Here is a 24,572-nt window from a genome sequence, read left to right on the forward strand (position 1 = left end):
CCCACAATGCCCTTCAGGAGGGAATTCCAGGATTCTGACCCTGAGATAGTGAAGGAACAGCGATATATTTACAAGTCAGGATGATGAGTGGCTTGGGGAGGAACTTGCAGGGGGTGCTGTTCCCATGTATCTCCTACTCTCGTCCTTCTAAGTGAAGGTGGTTGTGGGTTTGAAGGCGCTGTCTGATCTTTGGTGAATTTCTGCAGTGCATCTTGGAGATAGTAGTAGCAATGTGTACTGAGTGTCAGTGGTGAAGGGAGTGTATGTTTGTGTATGTTTGTGGATGCAGTGTCAATCAAGTAGACTGCTTTGTCCTGGATGGTGTCGAGCTTCTTGTGTTGTTGGTGTTCTACTCATTGAAGCAAGTGTGAAGTATCCCATCACCCTTCTGACTTTGGAGATGATGGACAGACTTTGTGCAATCAGGAGGTGAGTTATTTGCTGCAGGATCCCCAGCCTTTGAACGGTTCTTGTTGTCACTGTATTTATGTGGCTAGACCAGTTCAGTTTCTGGTCATTCAGTCCAAACCTGTCTTGCTGCATTTGAACATGGACGGCTTCAGTATCGAAGGAGTTGTGAATGATGCTGAGCATTGTCCAATCATCAGCGAACATCCCCAATTCTGGCTGTAGTTTGATGCAAATGCTTTGTGGATGGGGATATGTGTGGTGCCTTCTCCTCCAGTGAGTTGTTTAATTGTTCACCACCATTCACGACTGGATGTGGTAGGACAACAGAACTTAGATCTGATCTGTCGGTTGTGTAATCGCTTAGCTCTGTCTGTCACTTATGCTTTTGGCGTGCAGGTAGTCCTATTTAGTGGCTTCCCCAGGTTGACATTCAATTATCAGGTCTGCCAGGTGCTGCTCCTTGCATGCTCGCCTGCACTTTATCCCCTGGCTTGATGGTAATGGTTGAGTGGGGGATATGCCAGGCCATGAGGTTGCAGATTGTGCTGGAGTACAGTTCTGCTGCTGTTGATGGCCCACAGCACCTCCTGGATGCCCAGTCTTGAGTTTCTGGATCTCATTTAGCACAACACATGGTGGGTATTCTCAATGTGAAGGTAGGATTTGGTCTTCACCAGGGCTGTGCAGTGGTTACACTCACCGATATCTTCATTACTGATGATAATAACAGCAAATAGATTATTCGCTCATGGTGACGGAGTTATTTAAGTATTAACTTTCCTCATTGCTGTTCAACTGTTACGATAAAATTATGTTTTAAATTGATCATGTTATCTCTCTGATTATTTTCAGACTGCTTCTCCCTGGAGGTGGAGCAAACCTTGTTCACTCTCCATACGCCAGCAATGCAGCATTCTTTTATAAACTCGCACTTCAGGTACTTGCACATGTGTGTTAGATAAAAACATCAAACACTTTAACAAGAAAGGCTTTTAAAAAAATGTTACGTATGTGAAACTTCATAAAATATTTAATCAGATAAACATCTGCAGGGGACGTCTCTGGTGTAATTACAATATTTACCTTTAAAAGAAGGAGGCCCGGTGTGGTGTTGGTTTAAGGACCGAAACCACCATTGATGGTGAATGGATTCTTGTTCTGGGTTGAGAGATTGAGTCCATTGATGTTGACAGATCTAAAGATGGTACGGCATCAGTATTTAGAGATACAAAAGCATATTTAAGCATGGCTGAAAACACAAAATGCTGGCAATCACAGTGGATCAGGCCTCACACATTCCAGCATCTGCTGTAATTTGCTCCAGTATTTAAATATGAATTGATTGTAACTTCAGAAGAGCAATAGTTATCGAGATTAGCATCAGATGAGATTCCATACTAAAAAATACAGTGAGTATTGTGGGCAGTGGAGAGATGGTAGGACACTCCACCTTTTTCCACTTCTTGACTATCTACTTGATTTTTTTGTTAAAGAGGGTCGTGACTTTCAGGAAAAGGAACAAGACAGGTTTTCTTACAGGTGTAAACCAAAAGAGAAATAAACATTTATTTTCCCAACCCCTGAAATGTATTTGTGGCAGCACTCATTCACACAAACCATACATGAGAAAAGACGGTGATAAAAGGTGTAGCATGTTCTTAGATTTCTTAAATGTTCAAAAAGTCATTGTTAGTTCATGAGAAGCTAGCCTGAAATGTTGCAGGGCTGCGGATTCTGTTTGGTTTCACTAAAGGCAGTGGAGATTGGAAATTTCTGGTGAGTTACTCACCGTGGCTTATCCCATGTAACAGCAGGTTTCTACTTGTTTTAATCAAAATTGAGATCAGATCCTTGCTGTAAAGTTATAGCTCAATGTTATGACACTGGGCAGACTCTCCTGTTTGATTTAAACCAGGAACACAGAAAAGATTTATCCCGTGTAGTAATCTGTAAAACTTTGAGAGGCCAAGAATGATTTGAACTGAAAATGAACAACTTAAGGTATAGCAGAGAATAATTGACTAACAACTATTTGTGACTCCTTCCTCTAACCTATCTTTTACCTTCCCCTTCTACAATACTAGTCCGATAAAACCCCCTGATTAAGATTTAGCAAAAATTGAAGTTTTTAAAACCAGTCAGTTATTGAATCTTCTCTTCCTCAGTCTTTTTTTTAAGAATTTCTGTTTCACAGGTTACTCATTGATAAAGGTACCTTTAAGGGAGCTATTTTTCTGGGCAGTCTGCAGATGCTGGTGGCTTAGTGAAAGTGAGGACTGCAGATGCTGGAGATCAGAGTCTAGATTAGAGTGGTGCTGGAAAAGCACAGCAGGTCAGGCAGCATCTGAGGAGCAGGAAAATTGATGTTTCGGGCAAAAGCCTTCATCATAAGCCCTTCATTCCTGGTGAAGGGCTTTTGCCCGAAATGTCAATTTTCCTGTTCCTTGGATTCTGCCTGACCTGCTGTGCTTTTCCAGCACCACTCTAGATGCTGGTGGCTTTGGCAGTTCTCCTCTCAACTGTTCAATTTCCCCTGGTCTTATTCCTCCAGAGCATCAGATTGTATCATTGGCTTGTCAATATACAAAATTCAAACTTCATTGGAGTTTGATTTTTTTGAAGGGTATAATTTAAACTGGCCTAATTCAAATCAGTTTTGTTATTCCCAGACAACCAGCTACACGAGCTACTGATGTTCCATTGTATCTTGTTCAGAACACTTAGTGCAGTCAGGTAGTTTTGCTAGCTTTTTAACTCTCCTAAAGGTACAGTACACCCACATCTTCATAACATCAGTTTAAAGAAAAAAAACAGTGGCAATTCTCTGCCAGATTCTTTCTTTATTCTGGGCACAATGTCTTCTCTGTAATCTTTGTATCCCAGACTGATTTTGTCTTAAACTGTCCCTCTGTATAATTGCGTTTCTTTTATACACTAGTATTTGGCTTCTGGTCACAACACTAATGTTTGCACTGTCTAGATGATCGGTTTAATGGAGCTATGCAACTGTTACATGATAGCAAATGCTTGATGTCCCCATCACCGTCTTACTAATGAATAACTTTTGAATATCCGAGTGTCTTTTATTTAAATGAAGACTAGCCAACATCAGCTTGTACTTTAAGTGACCTCTCTGAGACATGAGTCAATCCCTAAATAAAAACTGAGAGAACTGCGGATGCTGAAAATCAGAAACAAAAACAGAAATTGTTGGAAAAGCGCAGTAGGTCTGGTAGTACTAGTGAAAAGAAATCAGACTTAAAGTTTTGTGTCTGATGACCCTTCCTCAGACCCCCCGTGTCTATACAGAAAACACAAACCAAGGTCACATGAACGCTTAGACTCATCTTATTGAGAAAGTTGATTAGGTCAGTTGGTTTCCATTGCTGGGCATTGCCAACAGCAAAGGTTTAATTCCTGCACCAGGTCAGGTTACCATGAAGGACACTCTTTCTTAACCTCTCCCCTCGCCTGAGACATGGTTAAACCTCAGGTTAAAACCACCACCAATCTTCTCTGTCTAATGAGAGAGCAGCCCTATGGTCTGGTTAAACTATGGTGACATTATCTTATTGAGTAAGCAGTTTTTTCCTGCTTTAAATAATTAGTCATATCTACTGGCCATAATGTTTCATGTAAACCAGCAATGAGTAAGAGTGTAACTATGACAACATTTATAGCTGAGATGGCAGCTCGATAAAATATCTTTTTTTTAAAAAGAGAATGGCTGGAACCTCAGCTTTTTAAAATATGAATACTGAAGCAGCAAATTATGTTAAAACTGAACAAATCATAAAATTGGCCACTGTTAAAGTTGTGTCATAAAACAAAAAGCTGAAGATCTGAAACCTAAACCGAAATTACTAGAGAAACTCAGCGGGTCTGGCAACATCTGTGGAGAGAAAGCAGAGTTAACGGTCGCTGTGTTTGAAACGTTAACTCTGCTTTCTCTCCATGGATGCTGCCAGACCTGCTGAGTTTCTCCAGCAATTTCTATTTTTGCTGTTTAAAATTCTGTGTTGAGTTCTGCAGTTATAATGAAAGCAGTGAGGTACTGTAATTATTTGTCTTGTCATATCTGTGTTAGCTCCCTGCAGGAGCAACTCAAATTGTCCAACTCCCCCCACCAATTCTCTGTATCTTGCTTCTTTTCAGACAATTATCCAATTCTGTTTTGAAAGCCATGATTGAATCCATCACATTCTCAGCTTGTTCATTTCAACAACACCTCCCATCAAAGGTTCCTCCTTAATTTGCTTCTGAGTCATTTGCCGCTCACCTTGAATTGGTGTCCTCTGATAGTCAGCCCTTCCAACAAAGTGATATTTCTCCCTATCTACTCTGCTCAGAATTCGGAAGCAGACTTCTTTTAAAACTTCTCTTTTCACAAGAGAACTGCTTCAGTATCTCTGAACCTTCCTCGGAACCAAAGCCCTGAATCCTGGATTCATCCTTAGATTTCTTCTCTTTATCCTCTCTAATGTTTTCACATCCTTCTGAAGAGTAACGTGCAAAACCCAGTGTCTTATAAAGTTTCATCGTATCTCCCCTTTTGTATTTGTATTCTATACTTGTAGATGAAATGTCCAGGCATCCCATATGTTTTATTCATTGTTTGAAGAGCAAGAGAATCGATGTTTCAGGCATAACCCTTCATCAGGTCTGGCGAGGGGGAATGGGAGCTGAGAAGTAAATGGGGGGATCTCAGCTCCCTTCCCTCTTCCCCCGTCCTGATGAAGGGCTTATGCCCGAAACGTCGATTGTCTTGCTACTCAGATGCTGCCTGACCTGCTGTGCGTTTTCCAGCGCCACAATTTATTGATTCTTGACTTTACAGCATCTGCAGTCCTCACTGTCTCTTTTATTCATTATCAGAAAATTGAGCCTAATGAATCAGTGACCACAAATGAGGATTGCGGTGAAATTGACAAGCAGTTTGTTACACAAAGCGATATCACGGAAGAGAAATTAACCAGGCTGACACAGAACTGATTCTCTGCACAGATGGCCAAATGCTCTTCCCCAAACAGAAAGTGTTGGCATGCTTTCATAGGGGTAAAACACAAAGGTGATAATTGTAAAGCAGTTGTAGTACAATGGTGAAAGTTGAAAAGATATTAAAACAAGAATAAATAGAATGGAAATTAATCAAGCATCTGGCAGTAACAATTCGTTTATAATTGACACAGGAGATTTCAGCGACCTCTGTGAATGGGTGCGAATGTCTTCTGGAAGTTTCTTCATTGTATTTCCGTATGCGTCAATATGTGTAAATGTCATTTCTCCTGGCATCCAGTTGTGTCCATTGTGTTCCTCCTGTGAACGAAGTCTTCCGGGGCCCCTCGGTCTGCCTGATTGTTTATGTGGTATGGGTTTCAATGGGAAATGAGCCTGCCATTAGGGTATTGGGACTGGAGTGCTAATCAGGACTGGGAGCTGATCGTGAAAAGCTATTTGAGGAAGTGTATTCTCTGGTCTAAGAAGGGGCTTGGCCATGTTTGGTTTTTGTTAGCCTGTTTGGTCAAGACTGGAGCACTCTGGGTAGTTTCTGAATGTGTTGTCAGGTTTGATTTCTGTGTTTTACAGGCCAGCTTCTGTGTTTTATTTTTAATCTTGCCATGCTGTGGGTGAGCAGGGTGGCAGATCTTTTCCCCACATTCATTATTTCTCAACCTGTGCTGCCTCCTTCACTTTGGCCCCAACACCTGCACGCTGCTCTCACTGAACTCCTCACAGCAGTCGTCATCTCACTCTCTCCAGCTCCCACTATTTTCACCACTCACAGCCTGCACTGTTCACTTGGAAGAATTGTATGCTGTGAGCAGCGGGCAGTGCCAATGCCACCCATCCATTGACCAGGGTTGGAGTGGAGCAGACAGTGGAGCTGTTGAAGATGCTGTCTCACTGTGTGGGCAGCTCTGGATGAAGTGTCCACAGTCTGCTCCATCGTGCTGGAGCACTGTTCTGTGTACAAAGTGTTGGACAGTGAGGAAGCAGGGGAACAGGAGCAGGAGTCTGAAGGAAAGGGGGAGGACAATGGGGAGGAGGAAGCTCTCCTTTTGTGTGAGAGAATGAGTCAGACAGGAGCTGATTGATGGCTGGTTCCAGTCGTTGAGAGCTGGGTGCAGCAGACAGTTGTGCACCATGCCAGCATTTAGTTTACATTGTGGAGTGGGAAGTGCAGCCTTAACTTGTTTTATCTGTTTCCTTTTGCTTTCAATCTGGCTTTCGTTATTTGAAAATAACAGCTCACCTTAGTAATGATCTAGCCTATGTGTGATGTTCCTGGGTGGGCACTGATAAGCTGCAGGTCTGTTGTGAGGACAAGGTCGCAGTAGGGTCTGAGAGAGAGGGTTTAGATGGAATCCAGTTAGGGACAGAAAAAGTTTGTGGCCTGGTAGTTAAAGAGCCTTAGGGTGGCACAGTGGCTCAGTGGTTTGCATTGCCTCACAGCAGCAGGAACGTGGGTTCGATTCCTGCCTCGGGTGACTGTCTGTGTGGAGTTTGCACATTCTCCCCATGTCTGTGTGGATTTCCTCCAGGTGCTCCGATTTCCTCCCACTGTCCAAAATTGTGCAGGTTCGGGTGGATTGGCCATGGCAAATGCAGGGTTACAGGGATAGAGGATGCTGTGATAGATCTCCGGAGATCTCATGGGAAGAAACATTCCATGGAACTTGACAGAACCAATACTTCATCAAAAAAATGCAAGACTCAGCACAAACTGGTATATGCTATGGCTAGTCTGAGAAATTAAACTGGCTAAATCAGATTTCAAACTTGTGGATGTTTGAGAAGTGGAGAAGCTGGGATTGGGGAAATGAAAATGTGGATTGGAGAGCTACTTTGAGGATTTTCTTTTCAAAAAGGAGAATCTCATTTTCAACCTCGGCATCCTGCAGTCTTCAGAATCCAATATCCATAAGACATAGGAGCAGAAATTAGGCCTTTCAGTCCATCCAGTCTGCTCCACCATTCAATAATGGCTGATCAGTTTCACAACCGCATTCTCCCACTTTCTCCCAGTAACCCTTGATTCCCTTGATACTCAAGAACCTATCTATCTCTGTCTTAAATCTACTTTGTGGCCTGGCCTGGCCTCCATAGCCTTCTATGGCAATGAATTCCATAGATTCACCACTCTCTGGCTGAAGAAGTTTCTCCTTATCTCTATTCTAAAGGGTCTTCCCTTTACTTTAACACTGTGCCCTCAGGTCCTAGTCTCTTCTACCAAAGGAGGCATCTTCCCAACATCTAATCTGTCCAGGGCATTCAGTATTTTGTAAGTTTCAATTAGATTCCCCCCTTATCCTTGTGAATTCCATTGAGTATAGACCCAGAGTCCTCAAACATTCCTCATATGTTAAGCAGTTAATGTTAAGCTGGGACCATTCTCGTGAACCTCCTATGAACACGCTGCATGACCTCCCGGAGATACGGGCCCAAAATTGGGCACAATACTCCAAATGTGGTTGTCCGGAGGCTTATGGAGCCTCAGAAGTACATCCCTGCTTTTATATTCAAGTCCTCTCAAAATAAATGCCATCGTTGCATTTGCCTTCCTAACTACTGACTCACCCTGCAGGTTTACTTTAAAAAAATCCTGGACTAGAACTCTCAAGTCTCTCTGCACTTCAGACTTCTGAATTTTCTCCCCATTTAGAAAACAGTCCAGGCCTCTATTCTTCCTACCAAAGCGCATGACCTCACACTTTCCCACATTGCACTTCTTTGCCAACTGTCCTAACCTGTCCAAATCCTTCTGCAGCCCCCCTGCCTCCTCAATGCTCCCTGTCCCTCTACCTATCTCTGTATCACCGACAAACTTAGCCAGACTGCCGTCACTTCCTGCATTCAGATCATTAATGCATAAAGTGAAACGTTGTGGTCCCAACACTGACCTTTGTGGAACACCACTTGTCACCGGCTGCCATCAAGTTCAATAATTTTAGAATTTGAACAGCTTGTTCCATGTCCTTTCCCCAGTCCCACACCCCAGGCCCTGTGATCACATGGGCTGCTTTCGGGCCAGCAAACCCATTCCCACTCACTCATTGTCCTCATTCCCAGGTTGTCTTCCTCCCTACCATACCATTATTCCACCCTTTGTCTCCCAAACTGGCTTCCTCTCCTTCTGGGCTATCCCTTTATCTATCCGCCTCCTTCTTCCCTCGCATCCCCTAGCCTCTGTCATCAGCATATATACTGTCTTTTTCCTTGCTACACTCAGTTCTGAAGAGGGGTCACTAGACCCAAAACGCTAACTCTGTTTCTCTCTCCACAGATGCTGCTGGAGCTGCTGAGTTTCTGCAGCAGTTTCAGTCATGGCTCAGCGTTGTGAGCAGTTTGGTTAGTTGCAGGGATGGGTTTAACGTGCTGGATTGAGAGATGCCTGGTGACCTATTGCAGGTATTGGGATGGCAGCCTAATAGCATCAGGCAGGAAATGGTCTGAAATGGCTGGATGCAGTAGATACCACAGCAAGCTTTGGAAACAATCGTTGGGATTTTGAAATCAATTCGGCAGAGAATTGGGAGCTGTTCAAACTGTGTTGTCTTCATCTATTTGGTCTCTTTATTGCTAAAATACTGCAGCCCAGCCAACATCCTGGAGAATCTCCTCTGCATCCTCTCTAATGCAATCAATCCTTCCTATAGTGTGGCAATCAGGATTCAGTTCTGAGGACTCCAGTTCTGTCCTAACAAACTTCCTACTGGCTTTGACAACCGCTTGATCCTTGCAGCATGTGTTGGTACCTGGGACTTTGATGTGGCCATTTTGGAGGTATGGGTAGAGCAGGGACAGGAATGGTTATTGCAGGTTCCGGAATTTAGATGTTTCAGTAAGAACAGAGAAGGTGGTAAAAGAGGAGGGGGAGGTGTGGCATTGTTAGTCAAGGACAGTATTACGGCTGCAGAAAGGATGTTTGAGGACTTGTCTACTGAGGTCGTATGGGCTGAGATTAGAAACAGGAAAGGAGAGGTCACCCTGTTGAGAGTTTTCTATAGGCCTCCGAATAGTTCCAGAGATGTAGAGGAAAGGATAGCAAGGATAATTCTGGTTAAGACCGAGAGTGACAGTGTAGTTGTTATGGGGGCCTTTAACTTTCCAAATATTGACTGGAAATACTATAGTTCGAGTACTTTAGGTGGGTCAGTTTTCATCTGATATGTATAGGAGAGTTTCCTGACACAGTATGTAGACAGGCCAACAAGAGTCAAGGCCACGTTGGATTTGGTATTCGGTAATGAAACTGGCCAGGTGTTACATTTGGAGGTAAGTGAGTACTTTGGACAATAACCACAATTCAGTTACGTTTACTTTAGCGATGGAAAGGAATAGATATATACTGCAGGGCAAGAGTTATTACTGGGGGAAATGCGATTAGGCAAGATTTTGGATGCACAGGATAGGGGTGGAAACTGCAGGGGGTGGCCACATTTGAAATGTGATGCTTATTCAAGGAACAGCTGCTGCGTGTCCTTGACACGTATGTACCTGTCAGGCAGGGAGGACGTGGTTGAGAGAGGGAGCCGTAGTTTGCAAAAGATGTTGAATCTTTTGTGAAGAGGAAGAAGCCTTATGTTAGGATGAGGCATGAAGTCTCAGTTAAGGTGCTTGAGAGTTATGTGTTAGCCAACAAAGACCTAAAGAGAGAGCTCAGAAGAGCCAGGAGAGGACATGAGAAGTTGTTGGCGGATAGGATCAAGGAAAACCCTAAAGCTTTCTATAGGTATATCAGGAACAAAAGAATGACTAGAGTAAGATTAGGGCCAATCGAGGACAGTGGTGGGAAGTTGTGCATGGAATCCGAGGAGATAGGGGAAGTACTAAATGAATATTTTCATCAGTATTCACCCTGGAAAAAAGCAATGTTGTGGAGGAGAATCCTAAGATGCAGGCTACCAGACTAGATGGGATTGAGGTTCACAAGGAGGAGGTGTTAGCAATTCTGGAAAGTGTGGAAATAGTTAAGTCCCCTGGGCCAGATGGGATTTATCAGAGGATTTTCTGAGAAGTCAGGGAGGAGATTGCAGAGCCTTTAGCTTTGATCTTTATGTTATCATTATCTACAGGAAAAGTGCCAGGAGACTGAAGGAGAGCAAATGTCCCCTTGTTCAAGAAGGGGAGTAGAAAACCTTGGTAGTTATAGACCAGTGAGTCTTACTTCAGTTGTGGGTAGTGTTGGAAAAGTTTACAAGAGATAGGATTTCTAATCATCTCGAAAGGGTTATGTTGATTCGGGATAGTCAACGTGGTTTTGTGAAGGGTAGGTTGTGCCTCCCAAACCTTTATTGAGTTCTTTCAGAAGGTGACCAAGCAGGTGGATGAGGGTAAAGTGGTTGATGTGGTGTATATGGATTTCAGTGAGGCGTTTTGATAAGGTTTCCTATGGTGGGCTATTACACAAAACAAGGAAGCATGAGATTAAGGGTGATTTGGCGGTTTGGATCAGAAATTGGCTAGCTGAAAGAAGAGGGTGGTGGTTGATGGGGAATATTCATCCTGGAGTTCAGTTACTAGTGCTGTACCACAAGGGTCTGTTTTGGATCCACTGCTGTTTGTCATTTTGATAAATGACCTGGATGATGGCTGAGAAGGATGGGTTAGTAAATTTGCAGATAGCACTAAGGTCGGTGGAGTTGTGAACAGTGCTGAAGGATGTTGCAAGTTACAGAGGAACATAGATAAGCTGCAGAGCTGGGCTGAGAGGTGGCAAATGGAGTTTAATGCAGAAAAGTTGTGAGGTGATTCACTTTGGAAGGAGCAACAGGAATAAAGAGTGCTGGACTAATGGTAAGATTCTTGATAGTGTCGATGAGCAGAGAGATCTCTGTGTCCATATACATAGATTCCAGAAAGTTGCCACCCAGGTTGATAGGTTGGTAAGGAGGCATATGATGTTAGCTTTTAGTGGTGGAGGGATTGAGCTTTGGAACCATGAGGTCATGCTGCAGCTGTGCAAAATGCTGGTGCAGCCGCACTTGGAGTATTGCATACAGTTCTGGTCACTGCATTATAGGAAGTGTGTGGGAGCTTTGGAAAGGGTTCAGAGGAGATTTACTAGGATGTTGCCTGGTGTGGAGGGAAGGTCTTACTAGGAAAGGCTGGGAGCTTTTGAAGCTGTTTTCATTAGAGATAGGCAGATTGAGAGGTGACTTAATTGAGACATATAAGATAATCAGAGGGTTAGATAGGATGGACAGTGAGAGCCTTTTTCCTCGGATGGTGATGGCTAGCACGAGGGGACATAGCTTTAAATTGAGGGGTGATAGATATAGGACAGATGTCAGAGGTAGTTTCTTTACTCAGAGTAGTAGGGGCATGGAATGCACTGCCTTCAACAGTAGTAGACTTGCCAATTTTAATGGCATTTATATGGTTATTGGATAGACATTTGGATGAAAATGGAATAGTGTAGATTAGATGGGCCTCAGGTTGGCAACATTAAGGGCCTATGCCTTAACCAGTAAATTAAGTATCCCATGTACCTACATAATGACTTGCCCATCTGTCCTTCTAGCATTCAAGTTCCTATGTACATATGCTTCAAGGTCCTCTCTGATCCTGTGTGCTTGTTAGGGTCCTACCATTCATCATGTACACCCTTGCCTTGTTAGTCCTCCTAAAATGCACCACCTCACACTTTCAAGGAGAAACGTCCATTTGTCACTGGTCTGCTATGTGACCAGCCCACCCATATCCTCCTGTAGTCAAAAGCATTCTTCCTCAGCCACAGTGCCAGTGAAGACAAAGCCCATTTCTTCAGTGACATTTCCCAATCAAAGGTGCACTGAATATTAACGATGAATATGTATGTAGCATTGTTTTATGTTCAACGTGCAACCGTTGGACAATCGTTAAAAATGGTAGAAGGGCTGGGATAGAAGGGAACTGCCTCAAGGGACAAAGTTTGGAATGGCACTATCATTTCTGTTTGTTAACAATAATGGAATTGTACAACTACGTTAGAATTACTCCAGTCAATTTAACCTCCGAGTATTTCAGCTGTGAGATACAAAGCCTTGTTTCTGTCAAAAATTGCAATTAAATACAAATTGTCTGACTTTAACAGGCCAACGATAATGGGACTTACTTCCCAGTGTGGGGAACCTGTCTTGGATTTGAAGAGCTGACTGTCCTTACAAGTGGAATGAAGCTTCTCATTACTACAAACACGTCACATGTTCCTCTTCCTTTGAATTTCACCAAAGGTAACAAGAAGGTTTTGTGCGTCCAGGTTAGACTTTGGAAATGGAAGTTGGGAGGGAGCTGGTAAAATTAGTAGCTTGAATTACTAGCACGGCTAATCTATCATTTTCCTTGTTTTCCCTATCTTTTTCTGTCTCTCTCATTACATCCCTCATTCCCCCTCTATCTCCTTTCCCCATTCCCTTGCTCTTCCCCTCTTTCCTTCCCCTCTCCCCTTTCACCTCTCTATTGTTCTCCTTGATCCTTTGCATCTCTCCATCTTTCTTATTTCCCCATTCCATCCTATTCCACTCCCTTAACAGCACTCTATTCCCCCTTCCCACCCTTGCTCAGCCCTCCTTTCCTCTTCTCCCTTTGTACCTTCACTTTTTCTTTCTCCTCTTTCCCCTTCTACTCTTCATCCCTTTCACACTCCTCACTCTCTCTCCACTTTTTGCCCCTCTCCTCCTTTTCCAGCATTTACCTTTCCCCTATCACTGCACCCCCCCCCCCCCCACCCCCACCTACTCTCACTCTTCCCTTCTCCTTCTTGCTGTTCCCCCACCTTCTTTTCCTCCTCTTTGGGGTGAAGGACTCTTGACTTTACAGTTAGATGAAAATATGAAGGTCTGAAACTCCACTGTGTGGAGTTTTTGTTTGTTTCCTTAAGAAGGGACAAACCTGAAAACAGCTCAGACCAGGTCACATGGCTACTACAAGAAAGAAAGGGTGGTTTTATGAGGAAAGGCTGAGCTGGTTGGGCCATTAGAGTTTGGAAGAATTAGAGGGGGATCTTATGGAAACATGTAGGATCCTGAGGGGGCTTGATAAGGTAAATCCTGAGAGAATATTTTCTATCATGGGAACCTCTGGGTAAGAGAGACAGTATAAAAATAAGGATGCTCTCATTTACAATGTAGGTGAAGAATTTCTCTCAGATGGCCATTACTCTTTGGAATTCCCTTCCTAAGAGCAGTGGGAACTGGGTCCTTGGATATGTTGGAGATTGAGTTAGACATGCTGTTAATTGTCAAGCACTATGGTGGACAGAATTAAGGTCACAATACAAATTGCTGGAGAAACTCAGCAGGTCTGGCAGCGTCCGTGGAGAGAGAAACCAGAATTAATGTTTCAAGTCTAGTGACCCTTTGCTTTCTTTCCATGGATGCTGCTGGATGTGCTGAGTTTCTCCAGCAATTTCTGTTTTTGTTCCTGATTTTCAGCATCTGCATCTGTTTGTTTTAGTTCATAGTCAAGGTTGTAATGAGATCAGCCACAATCCCACAGAGTGGCAGAAAGGCTCAATGGGCTGAATGGACTCCTCCTCCTCCCCATTTCTTATAATCCTCTATCCTGCCAATCCCTCCATATATAACCTCTCCATCTATGCCACCTCAACACTGCACCATGCAGCTGCCCAGTGTCCAAACAATTAATGAACCCTTTAATAAACCTGAAATTCCTTGTGTTCTTATGAAGCTATCAATGTAATCTGTCATTCACATTTCACATTAACAACTCATTTAGTTTTAATCAGTCATCATAAAACAGTCAGATAAAACAGAAAAAAGCATTTCAAAAAAATTAACTATCTTAGAGGCTCATAAAACTGTCAATCTGAACAAAGCCGAAAGGCTGAGCTGAATCCAAGCATTCATAATGCTACTCAATTTCACACTTGACCAGAGCTAAATGTAGTGTCATAAAGTCACACAACACGGAAACAGACCCTTCGGTCTAATCAGTCTGTGCTGACCATAATCCCAAACTAACGTGGCCATTCCTACCTATATAATAACAACATTTAAAAAACGTTTGGACAGGTACATGGATGCGAAGGGTTTAGAGGGATATGGACCAAATGCAGGCAATTGGAATGAGCTGAGTGGGCAGAATGGGCCAGTTTGGGCTGAAGGGCCTGTTTCCATGCTGTATTACTCTGAGTACTCCTGCAATGGAGTGGGCTGTGCCAGACCTACTGTGGATGAGCACATGGCCCACAACCTTATTCTGTATCTTGAAAGGTATGACACCTCAGGGCTGGGGACTCTGGAACCTGGGCTTTACCCTCTTTCCCTCCCTCCCCCCCCCCCCCCCCTCCTTCTCCCCCTCCTCCTCCCCCTCCTCCAATATGATGAGATGGGATGTCTAAATCCGACATGGGGTTGACTTATCCCAGTCTATCCAGACCTTTCAGAATCTAAACTTAAATTTGGCAGAAGGCAAGAAACTCAGTTTCCCAACAAGGTTTAATTCTGAGGTTCTCAGAATCGTTCAAGTGGCTCAGATTTCCTGACCAGTTGTGCATTCATTTGCACGTTATGAATACGAGAATTATGTTCATGGGTGCAGTCTTGTTACCTATGGACAACCAAGCCATCTCAGACCCTTATGTGGAGGTCACTTAGCTCAATTGGCTGGATGGTTGGTTTGTGATGCACAGTGATGCCAACAGCGTGGGTTCAATTCCTGTACCAGCTGAGGTTACCATGGAATGCCCTGCCAGTAGCAGTGGTGGACTCTCCCTCTTTATGGACATTTAAACGGGCATTGGATAGGTATATGGAGGATAGTGGGCTAGTGTAGGTTAGGTGGGCTTGGATCGGCGCAACATCGAGGGCCAAAGGGCCTGTACTGCGCTGTATTTTTCTACGTTCTATGTTCTATGGACTCACCTTCTCAATCTCACCCTTGCCTGAGGCACAGTGACCCTCAGGTTAAACCACCCCCAGTTATCTCTCTCTAAATAGCAAAAAATCATTAGGTTCTGGGAAGGTGATGGCAGCTTTACCTTTTTAGTCCTTATGTGTATTACTAGGGTTTTCAAATTCTAATCAACTTAGATCGGGTTCAATTCCAGCCTTGGGCAACTCTGGTGTGGAGTTTGCACATTCTCCCTGTGTCTATGTGGGTTTCCTCCCACAATGCAAAGATGTGCAGGTTAGGTGAATTGGTCATGCTAAATTGCCCCTAGTGTTCAGAGATGTGTAGGTTAGGTGCATTAGTCAGGGGAATGGATCTGGATGGGTTACTCTTTGGAGGGTCAATGTGGACATTTTGGGCTAAAGGGCCTGTTTCCACACTGTAGGGATTCTGATTCTTTGATCCTGTATGCGTCATTAGCAAATGATTGCAGTTTACTGTTTCAGATTTTACCAGGGAGATTGAAATACTGGTGCTTGAAATCTCTGTCAGCTTTCCAGTGACTTTGCTGGGGAAAGGATCCCTGAGATAATCTTCAAGAGGCGGCTTCCTTTCTCTGATTCCTGGATGTGTAGAACCAAACTGCTGATTAAACAACCAATAGTACAGTGTACCCCTCTAATCTCCTCCAAAGCTTTGCTTAGCTGTTAGTGGGAGTGCATTAAGTACAGGGGTTGGGAGGTCATGTTGCGGCCGTACAGGACATTGGTTCGGCCACTGTTGGAATATTGCGTGGAATTCTGGTCTCCCTGCTATAGAAGGCATGTTGTGAAACCTGAAAGGGTTCAGAAAAAACTTACAAGGATGTTGCCAGGGTTGGAGGGTTCGAGCTATAGGGAGGGGCTGAACAGGCTTGGGGCTGTTTTCCCTGGAGCATCAGAGGCTGAGGGGTGACCTTATAGAGGTTTATTGAATGAGGGGTATGGATAAGATGAACAGCCAATGGCTTTTCCCTGGGGTGGGGGAGTCCAGAACGAGAGGGTAGAGGTTGAAGATGAGAGGAGAAAGATTTAAAAGAGACCTAAGGGGCAACTTTTTCACGCGGGGGGGTGGGGGGGTGTTTGTGTGAAATGAGATGTCTGATGAGGTGGTGGAGGCTGGTGCAATTACAGCATTTAAAAGGCATCTGGATGGGTACATGAATAGGAAGGGTTTAGGGGAATATGGGTCAACTACTGGAAAATGGGATTGTATTAGGTTCAGATATCTGGTCTGCATGGATGGGTTGGACCAAAGGGTCTGTTTCCATGTTGTACATCTCTGTGACTCTATAAATGATGCTGAGCATCATCCATTCAGAATGTTTGAGATAACATCCCTATCAGAAAGCACACCTGAGTGGTCTTCAAAGGTAATTGTGTATTTGAAGTGCAAGCTCAGCACTGAACCCCTGATGTGAGAGATTCTGCTAATGAAGAAAAGATTCTTAATTTGATAATTGAGTAAATAGATATTGTAAATGAATATTTCACTTTGTTCAGATGCTACTGACAGTCGGATGTTTAAGAATTTTCCAGTGGACCTAATGAAGGCATTGGCTGTAGAACCTTTATCTGCAAACTTCCACTACAAAAGCCTCTCTGTGAAGGTATGGTATTTAGAATTTTTTAAAGTTTTTAAAGGCTTCAAATTTACCAGCGTGAGTCTTGAACTTCATATCTCTAATGAATGACCATTGTGTAAGTTGAGAGGTGGTCCTAGCGTCTATATAAACAAAGTTGGCAGAGATTTCTATAATATATCCATTGCAATGAAGCTAACCAATCATTTAAGTTGGAAGGAGCATTCAAAACCATAAAACCAGGGTTGTCCTTTCATTCTGAGGCTGTTCCCTCGGTTCCTACGTTTCTATGACTAGTGGAAACATCTCTCCACATCCACTCTATCCAGGCCCCTCAGTATTCTGTTAGTTTCAATCAGATCCCCACTCATCTTTCTAAACTCCATCGAGACCCAGAGTGCTCAAGTGATCCTCATGTTTCAATCCCGGAGATCATTCTTGTAAACCTCCTCTGGACCTGTTATGGCCTTCTTTAAATATGGGACCCAAAACTGCTCATGTTATTCCAAACGCCATCTGACCAGAGCCTTATACAGCCTCATTCAAACAGATCTGTCTTTCAAAATATTTGAAGGATAGATTAAAATAAAATGAGTCATATGTGTGAAATAGTGAAGATTTTTTTTAAAACGGGAGACAAGAATAAGAACTTCATGACTGATTGTGAAGATTACACAAGTATTGTGTTTAATTGCAATTCAAACATGAATTACTCACACCCTAGTTTTTAACTTTGGCACCAATACAATACAATACACTGAAAATAAAGGACATTCAGCACAAATAGAGATGGTGAAGGTGTGTCGTGGTATTGGGCTTGGGGTGAGGGGTGGGAATGGGCAAGTGGCCATACTATCTTTCACATATCCCAGAATGAGCTCAGTCGGAAGGAAGAGGCTAGGGTGTTGGGCTGAGATCTTCAAATGTTAGAAAATATACCCATCTTTCTGTAGGAAATACCCTGTGTATTTCCTCCTTCCTCTCCTCTGCTCTGCAATGCTTTATAAATCAACAGTGTGGACCTGGTTAATCAAGAAGCTACATTAATACTTCCACTAATGAGTAAGGAGAACCTGAGGTCAGACCCTGTCAGGCAGCTATATGGGGAGACGGGAATCAAAGAAATTGTTATCGGGATGAATTTCACAGCAGCATTTCCAGGATTGGTCAACATTATGTATAGCTTCTGTAACTCAAATAATAGTTTGTTTTGTTGGAAAATACAGATCAGGTCAGAATTGCCTCAAATTGTTATATACATTTGCCTGATAGTTATGATATCACATTAGAATAAATAGTTTTCACTGAGACCTCATATACCACCCACTTACTGCAAAGCATTGAAATCTTTCCATCCTTATTCTTCACCTCTCCTTCACTTGTGAAGTTATCCTAATATTAAGCATTCAGTGTTACAAACTTGACTGATATTCTTGTTATTACAATTCATTTTCGCCACTAATGCTGATTTGGTTTGGAGGATCACGGTGAAAATACATCTCCTAATTAGGAGTAAATCAGCCCTGAATTCCCTTTGACCGCGAGAATCTTGTCGAATTAGCCATTCTGTAGTGTGAGTGAGGAAGTACAGTCTATTTTTCTTCAATATTCAATCCTGTTGGAAATTATGGTAGATAGAGTCATAGAGATGTACAGCATGGAAACAGACCCTTCGGTCCAACCCGTCCATGTCGACCAGATATCCCAACCCAATCTAGTCCCACCTGCCAGCACCCAGCCCATTTCCCTCCAGACCCTTCCTATTCATAAACCCATCCAAATGCCTCTTAAATATTGCAATTGTACCAGCCTCCACCACTTCCTCTGGCAGCTCATTCCATACACGTACCACCCTCTGCGTGAAAAGTTTGCCCCTTAGGTCTCTTTTATATCTTTCCCCTCTCACCCTAAACCCATGCCCTCTAGTTCTGGACTCCCCCACCCCAGGGAAAAGACCTTGTCTATTTATCCTATCTATGCCCCATATAATTTTGTAAACCTCTATCAGGTCACCCCTCAGCCTCCGACCCTCCAGAGAAAACAGCCCAGCCTGTTCAGCCTCTCCCTGTAGCTCAGATCCTCCAACCCTGGTAATATCCTTGTAAATCTTTTCTGAACCCTTTCAAGTTTCACAACATCCTTCCAATAGGAAGGAGACCAGAATTGCATGCAATATTCCAACAGTGGCCTAACCAATGTCCTGTACAGCCGCAACATGACCTCCCAACTCCTGTACTCAATATTCTGACCAATAAAGGACAGCATACCAAATGCCTCCTTCACTATCCTATCTACCTGCGACTCCACTTTCAGGGAGCTATGAACCTGCACTCCAAGGTCTCTTTGTTCAGCAACACTCCCTAGGACCTTACCATTAAGTGTATAAGTCCTGCTAAGATTTGCTTTCCCAAAATGCAGCACCTCGCATTTATCTGAATTAAACTCCATCTGCCACTTCTCAGCCCATTGGCCCATCTAGTCCAGATCCTGTTGTAATCTGAGGTGACCCTCTTCGCTGTCCACCTCCAATTTTGGTGTCATCTGCAAACTTACTAACTGTACCTCTTATGCCCGCATCCAAATCATTTATGTAAATGACAAAAAGTAGAGGTCCCAGCACCGATCCTTGTAGTTATTCCCATTGGCAAAAATGGGAAATGCCTTTAAAGCGAAGTTTTCCCACTCAACTACAATTCTTCTGATAAACACTTTTCTTGATGTCTTTATGAAAGTGCATAAAATTGCTAATGATTTATTTATCTCATCAAGGATGGTGTAAAATTCAATAACTATAAGAGTAGGTTTAGTTGTCATTTATTATGAAAAAGCATTATCTAGGTTATTTGTCTGAATGCAATCTAGGCTCCAACCTTTTAATTAAATGGATTATCACCTTCAATAAAATACTATCTTGTGAACATTCAATGATGTTATCACCAGCAGACTATCCTTACACATACACACGCTACTTCCTGGATGGTACAAAAGAGTGATGACCTTAGTCATCAGTGGAAGTATTAATGTAGCTTCTTGATTAACCAGGTCCACACTGTTGACTTATAAATCATTTTATAGTGCAGGAGGGGAAGAAGAAAATAAATGGGATATTTCCTCCAGAAAGATGAGTATATTTTCTGGACTTTCTATTCAGAATATAAAATTATATTTTAATTACATTACCATCTTTTTCTGATTCAATTTCAGAATTTTACAAGCAATGCAAAACTAAGAAACTTTTACAAAATCTTGTCAACTAATATGGACAGCCAGGGCATCGAATTCGTATCCACGATGGAAGGTGATTACTGCTCATAGTGTCCATTCAGTAATAATAAGGTCCTCTATGGATTGAATTAAATTGATTTGTATTTTCACAAACTGCTCTGCTTTTTTTTTTCTTATTCCTCTTTCAGGGCCAAGCGCTGATAACTGCTGTAACATTTTCCTTTCCATTTTTAGTTCTTCTTGTTTAAAGCCATTTTTCATCCTCATGCTAATCCTTATGACCCTGCGAAAGGAAATGCAAATGTACAGAGAAACCAGCAGGATTGAAAGAAATAATCTCTCCTGAACTGTATAGTGTTTATGTAGAGGCACAATAAGTTTCTGTAGAGCCTTATGGTCACTCATTTTGGTCACTGCTTTGTTGTGTACAGGGCATACTTGGGCAATTGTCCACTTCCAGGTATAACTACCTGGAAGAACTTGGCTCAGGGTGTGCCAAGCTCTGGAGCATGTATCTTCAGATGTATTGCCATAATGTTGTCATATTTTCGGAATCCAGTGCCTACGACTTGTGGTGAATGGAGTTTAGATAAATGCGAGGTTCTGCATTTTGAAAAATCAAATCAGATCAGGACTTACACTTAATGGTAAGGTCCTGTGGAGTGTTACTGAACAAAGAGACCTTGGAGTGCAGTTCATAGGCGCACCTGACAGTGGAGTTGCAGGTAGATAACATGGTGAAGAAGGCGTTTAGTATGCTTTCTTTTATTGGTCAGAGAATTGAGTTCAGGAGTTGGGAGGTCATGTTGCGGCTGTACAGGACCTTAGTTAGGCCACTGTTGGAATATTGCGTGCAATTCTGGTCTCTTTCCTATCAGAAAGATGTTGTGAAACTTGAAAGGGTTCAGAAAAGATTTACAAGGATGTTGCCAGGGTTGGAGGATCTGAGCTATAGGGAGATGCTGCATAGGCCGGGGTGGTTTTCCATGGAGCGTTGGAGGCTGAGGGGTGACCTTATAGAGGTTTATAAAATCATGAGGTGCATGGATAGGATAAATAGACAAGGTCTTTTCCCTGGGGTGGGAGAGTCCAGAACTAGAGGGCATAGGTTTAGGGTGAGAAGGAAAATATATAAAAGGGACCTCAGGGGCAACTTTTTCATGCAGAGGGTGGTACGTGTATGGAATGAGCTGCTGGAGAAAGTGGTGGAGGCTGGTACAATTACACAATTTAAAAGGCATCAAGAAGAGTATATGAATAGGAAGGGTTTAGAGGGGTATGGGCCAAGCGCTGGAAAATGGGACGGGATTAGATTAGGATATCTGGTCAGCATGGACAAGTTGCACCAAAGGGTCTGTTTCCGAGCTGTACATCTGTCTGACTCTATGACTCATGGTACAGCAAAGTGACACACCTCAAGGAAAAGCAAATAATCCCAAAAGGCAGCCCCAGTTTATCGAGTTGTTAAATAGTTAGATAGCTTGTCTGTAAGTGCCACATTGAGAATATTTTCTCCAACTAAATGAGTTTATTTCATCAATCGAAATATTTTAATTGTACCTTGATTGTTAATTTATTTGTTGAGATCTTGTCCTTTCTTAATAAGTAGTTTGTGATTGACTTTTATACATACCATGTCTGCATTTCTCTGTGCAAAAGCCTGATGTCTTGAATGTTACTGACCTGCACCTTCCAGCAGTGTTATGACTGTCCAGGGAACAATTTAAACTTGTCAAATGATCTCATAGACAAGTAATAGTTCTGATGTTAAACAGAATTACACGTTTTGTTAAGTTTGAGGGAAGAATGAGAGAGTCCAAAGATAGGAAAGAAAAAGCACTGCTGATGCATTCATGTGTTTCCTTCTACATTACTAACATAAAATATCCAACTAGAAGTTTGTCTCTAAAAATTTTGTATTAATTTTGCTGTATTTACTTCTCTCTGGAGCGTATGCGCAGACTGTTGCTAGTAGGCCAATCCATTACTTTTGTGCACTGGTTATAAGTGTGAGTCATTTTAAGAGGATGTTTCCAGATAGAATGTCAAATTAAAATTTGAAGGGAGTAGCTTCAGCGTTTTGTACCTGTGAAATTTGACAATTAACGTTTATGTAAAGTATCCAAAACATGGGGAATCTTTTTTATGCAGAAATGTTCATTCATAAAGGAACTGTCAGTTTGTTTGCTTTATTACAGGAAAAAAATACCCTATCTATGGAGTTCAGTGGCACCCTGAGAAAAATCCTTTTGAGTGGAGCAGAAAGAAGAAAATCCCACATAGTCCTCACGCTGTTGAGGCTGCATGGTACATGGCGAACTTTTTTGTTAATGAAGGTATGGACAATACAAGTAAACAGCTTTAGCCTTTTCCTCATAGTAAAAATATTTCATTTTCTGCTCGTTATGATTATCAAAATGATTTACAGCAATTGAAATGAGTTGATAGAACCATCGAAAATGACTCCGCTTTTAATAGCTGAACAGCATTGCATTTAGATTCATTCGAGATGTACAGCATGGAAACAGATCCTTTTTCTCCAACTCGTCCATGCTGACCAGATACCCTAACCTAATCTAATCCAATTTGCCAGCACTTGGCCCATATCCCTCCAGACCTTCTTATTCATAAACCCATCCAGATGCCTTTTAAATGTTGTAATTGGACCAGCCTCCACCACTCCCTCTTTCAGCTCATTCCATACATGTACCACCCCCTGCTTCAAAACATTGCCCCTAAGATCTCTTTTATATATTCCCCCTCTCACTTTAAACTGATGCCCTCTAGTTCTGGACTGCCCCACCCCAGGGAAAAGACCTTGTCTATTTATCCTGTCTGTGCCCCCCATGATTTTGTAAACCTCTGCAAGGTCACCCCTCAGCCTCTGATGCTCCAGGGAAAACAGCCCCAGCCTGTTCAACCTCTCACAATATTCCAAAAGTGGCCTAACCAATGTCCAATACAGCTGCAACATGACCTCTCAACTCCTGTACTCAATACGCTGACCAATAAAGGAAAGCATACCAAACGCCTTCTTCACTATCCTATCTACCTGCAATTCTACTTTCAAGGAGCTATCAACCTGCACTCCAAGGTCTCTTTGTTCAGCAACACTCCCTAGAACCTTACCATTCAGTGTATAAGTCCAGCTCTGATTTGTTTTACCAAAATGCAGTACCTCACATTTATTTCAATTAAACTCCATCTGCAATTCCTCAGCACAAATGCCCACCTGATCAAGATCCTGTTGTACTCTGTGGTAACTTTATTCACTGTCCGCTATACCTCCAATTTTGGTGGCTTCCAGCTAATGGCTGAACATGTACGTGACAAATTTGATCACAAATTGCACATCGATAACAACAAAGTTGACTCAGCTGGAAAACCCCATCAGAACCTGTCACCTTGAAGGGAGTGTGAATGGACCATCTTCTAACCCATTCACTAGGCATCCAATCACTGGGCATTATGGGGATGAAGCTCTCGGTGTAATCACTCCAGACAATGAGCTTTGGCTGAGAAAGCAACTTGTCTCGCACCAACCTGACGTAAACCATGGACCTGGAATGCATTAGCCACAACCAGGTTTGGGTACAGAGGAATATAGGAACCACAGTAGGCCATTCAGCCCCTCAAGCCTCGGCTGCCAGCCAGTGAGGTCATGGCTGATCTGTGTTTCTATTTAGCTTTGGTCTGTATCTCTGAATACCTTTGCTGAACAAAAAAATAGCTATTTTAAAGTTAAGGGTAGCTGGTGAGTTGAAGAAAGGGGATCAGGTAATAAGCAAGGTGATCTTTTTTTCTGTTGAAGAAATTGTTTTTTCTCAAGCTACAAAGCATCAGGAGAGACGCTGAATAAGCAGGCACCTTGAGTGTGGCCCTCTCTCTTCAGCTGGCAAATTACAGAGTGTTATTTGACCACAAAGATGTTGCAGGCAGTGTTTTACAAATCAGTCCAACAGCTGCTGACTGTTTCTTTAAGAACTGTTACAGATTGTCCATCATCATTTTAAATTGTCTCACTGTCAAATCCAGAGGAATTACTGGGGTCAACCTGTGACCCTCCAAGGTATCAGTCTACAAATTTGAAATACCTTCTGTTGAACATTAGAAAGATAGCTTCTGCATGTGAAAATTGGAGTGTTTTTATTATTTTTGTTGGATTGGATTAAATATATCAAGTACTACTCCATTTTTAATTAAATCTTAAGAAGAATCCAATTTCAATGTTTCTCTGACAAAGACAACATAGACACGTCCAAACATTTGATTTAAAGTCACCACATGTACCCAAGTACAGTGAGAAGTTTTGTTTTGCGAGCATTACAGGCAGATCACAGCAAACAAGGACATAGGGTGCTTAGACAGAGCGGGGCATACAGATTGTAACTACCCAGGAGGTGCACAAAGCAGGGTCAACATTATTTGAAGTTGGAGAGGTCTATTCATCAATCTAATAATGGCAGGGAAGAAGCTGTTC

The 24,572-nt window shown here is 42.6% G+C and overlaps 1 protein-coding gene across 2 annotated transcripts in view; it reads left to right on the forward strand.

The window, feature by feature from the left end:
• Nucleotides 1–24,572, forward strand: part of LOC140477508 (gamma-glutamyl hydrolase-like) — a 51,537-nt gene that overhangs the window by 13,640 nt on the left and 13,325 nt on the right. For both annotated transcript variants that reach the window (XM_072571549.1, XM_072571550.1), the window contains exons 4-8: nt 1,264–1,348; nt 12,488–12,626; nt 16,788–16,894; nt 20,072–20,165; nt 22,291–22,428. In XM_072571549.1, coding sequence (XP_072427650.1) covers nt 1,264–1,348; nt 12,488–12,626; nt 16,788–16,894; nt 20,072–20,165; nt 22,291–22,428 — 563 coding nt within the window. The remainder of the gene's footprint in view (nt 1–1,263; nt 1,349–12,487; nt 12,627–16,787; nt 16,895–20,071; nt 20,166–22,290; nt 22,429–24,572) is intronic.

Source organism: Chiloscyllium punctatum, chromosome 5 (genome assembly GCF_047496795.1).
Source record: "Chiloscyllium punctatum isolate Juve2018m chromosome 5, sChiPun1.3, whole genome shotgun sequence".
NCBI classification, from domain to species: Eukaryota; Metazoa; Chordata; class Chondrichthyes; order Orectolobiformes; family Hemiscylliidae; genus Chiloscyllium; species Chiloscyllium punctatum.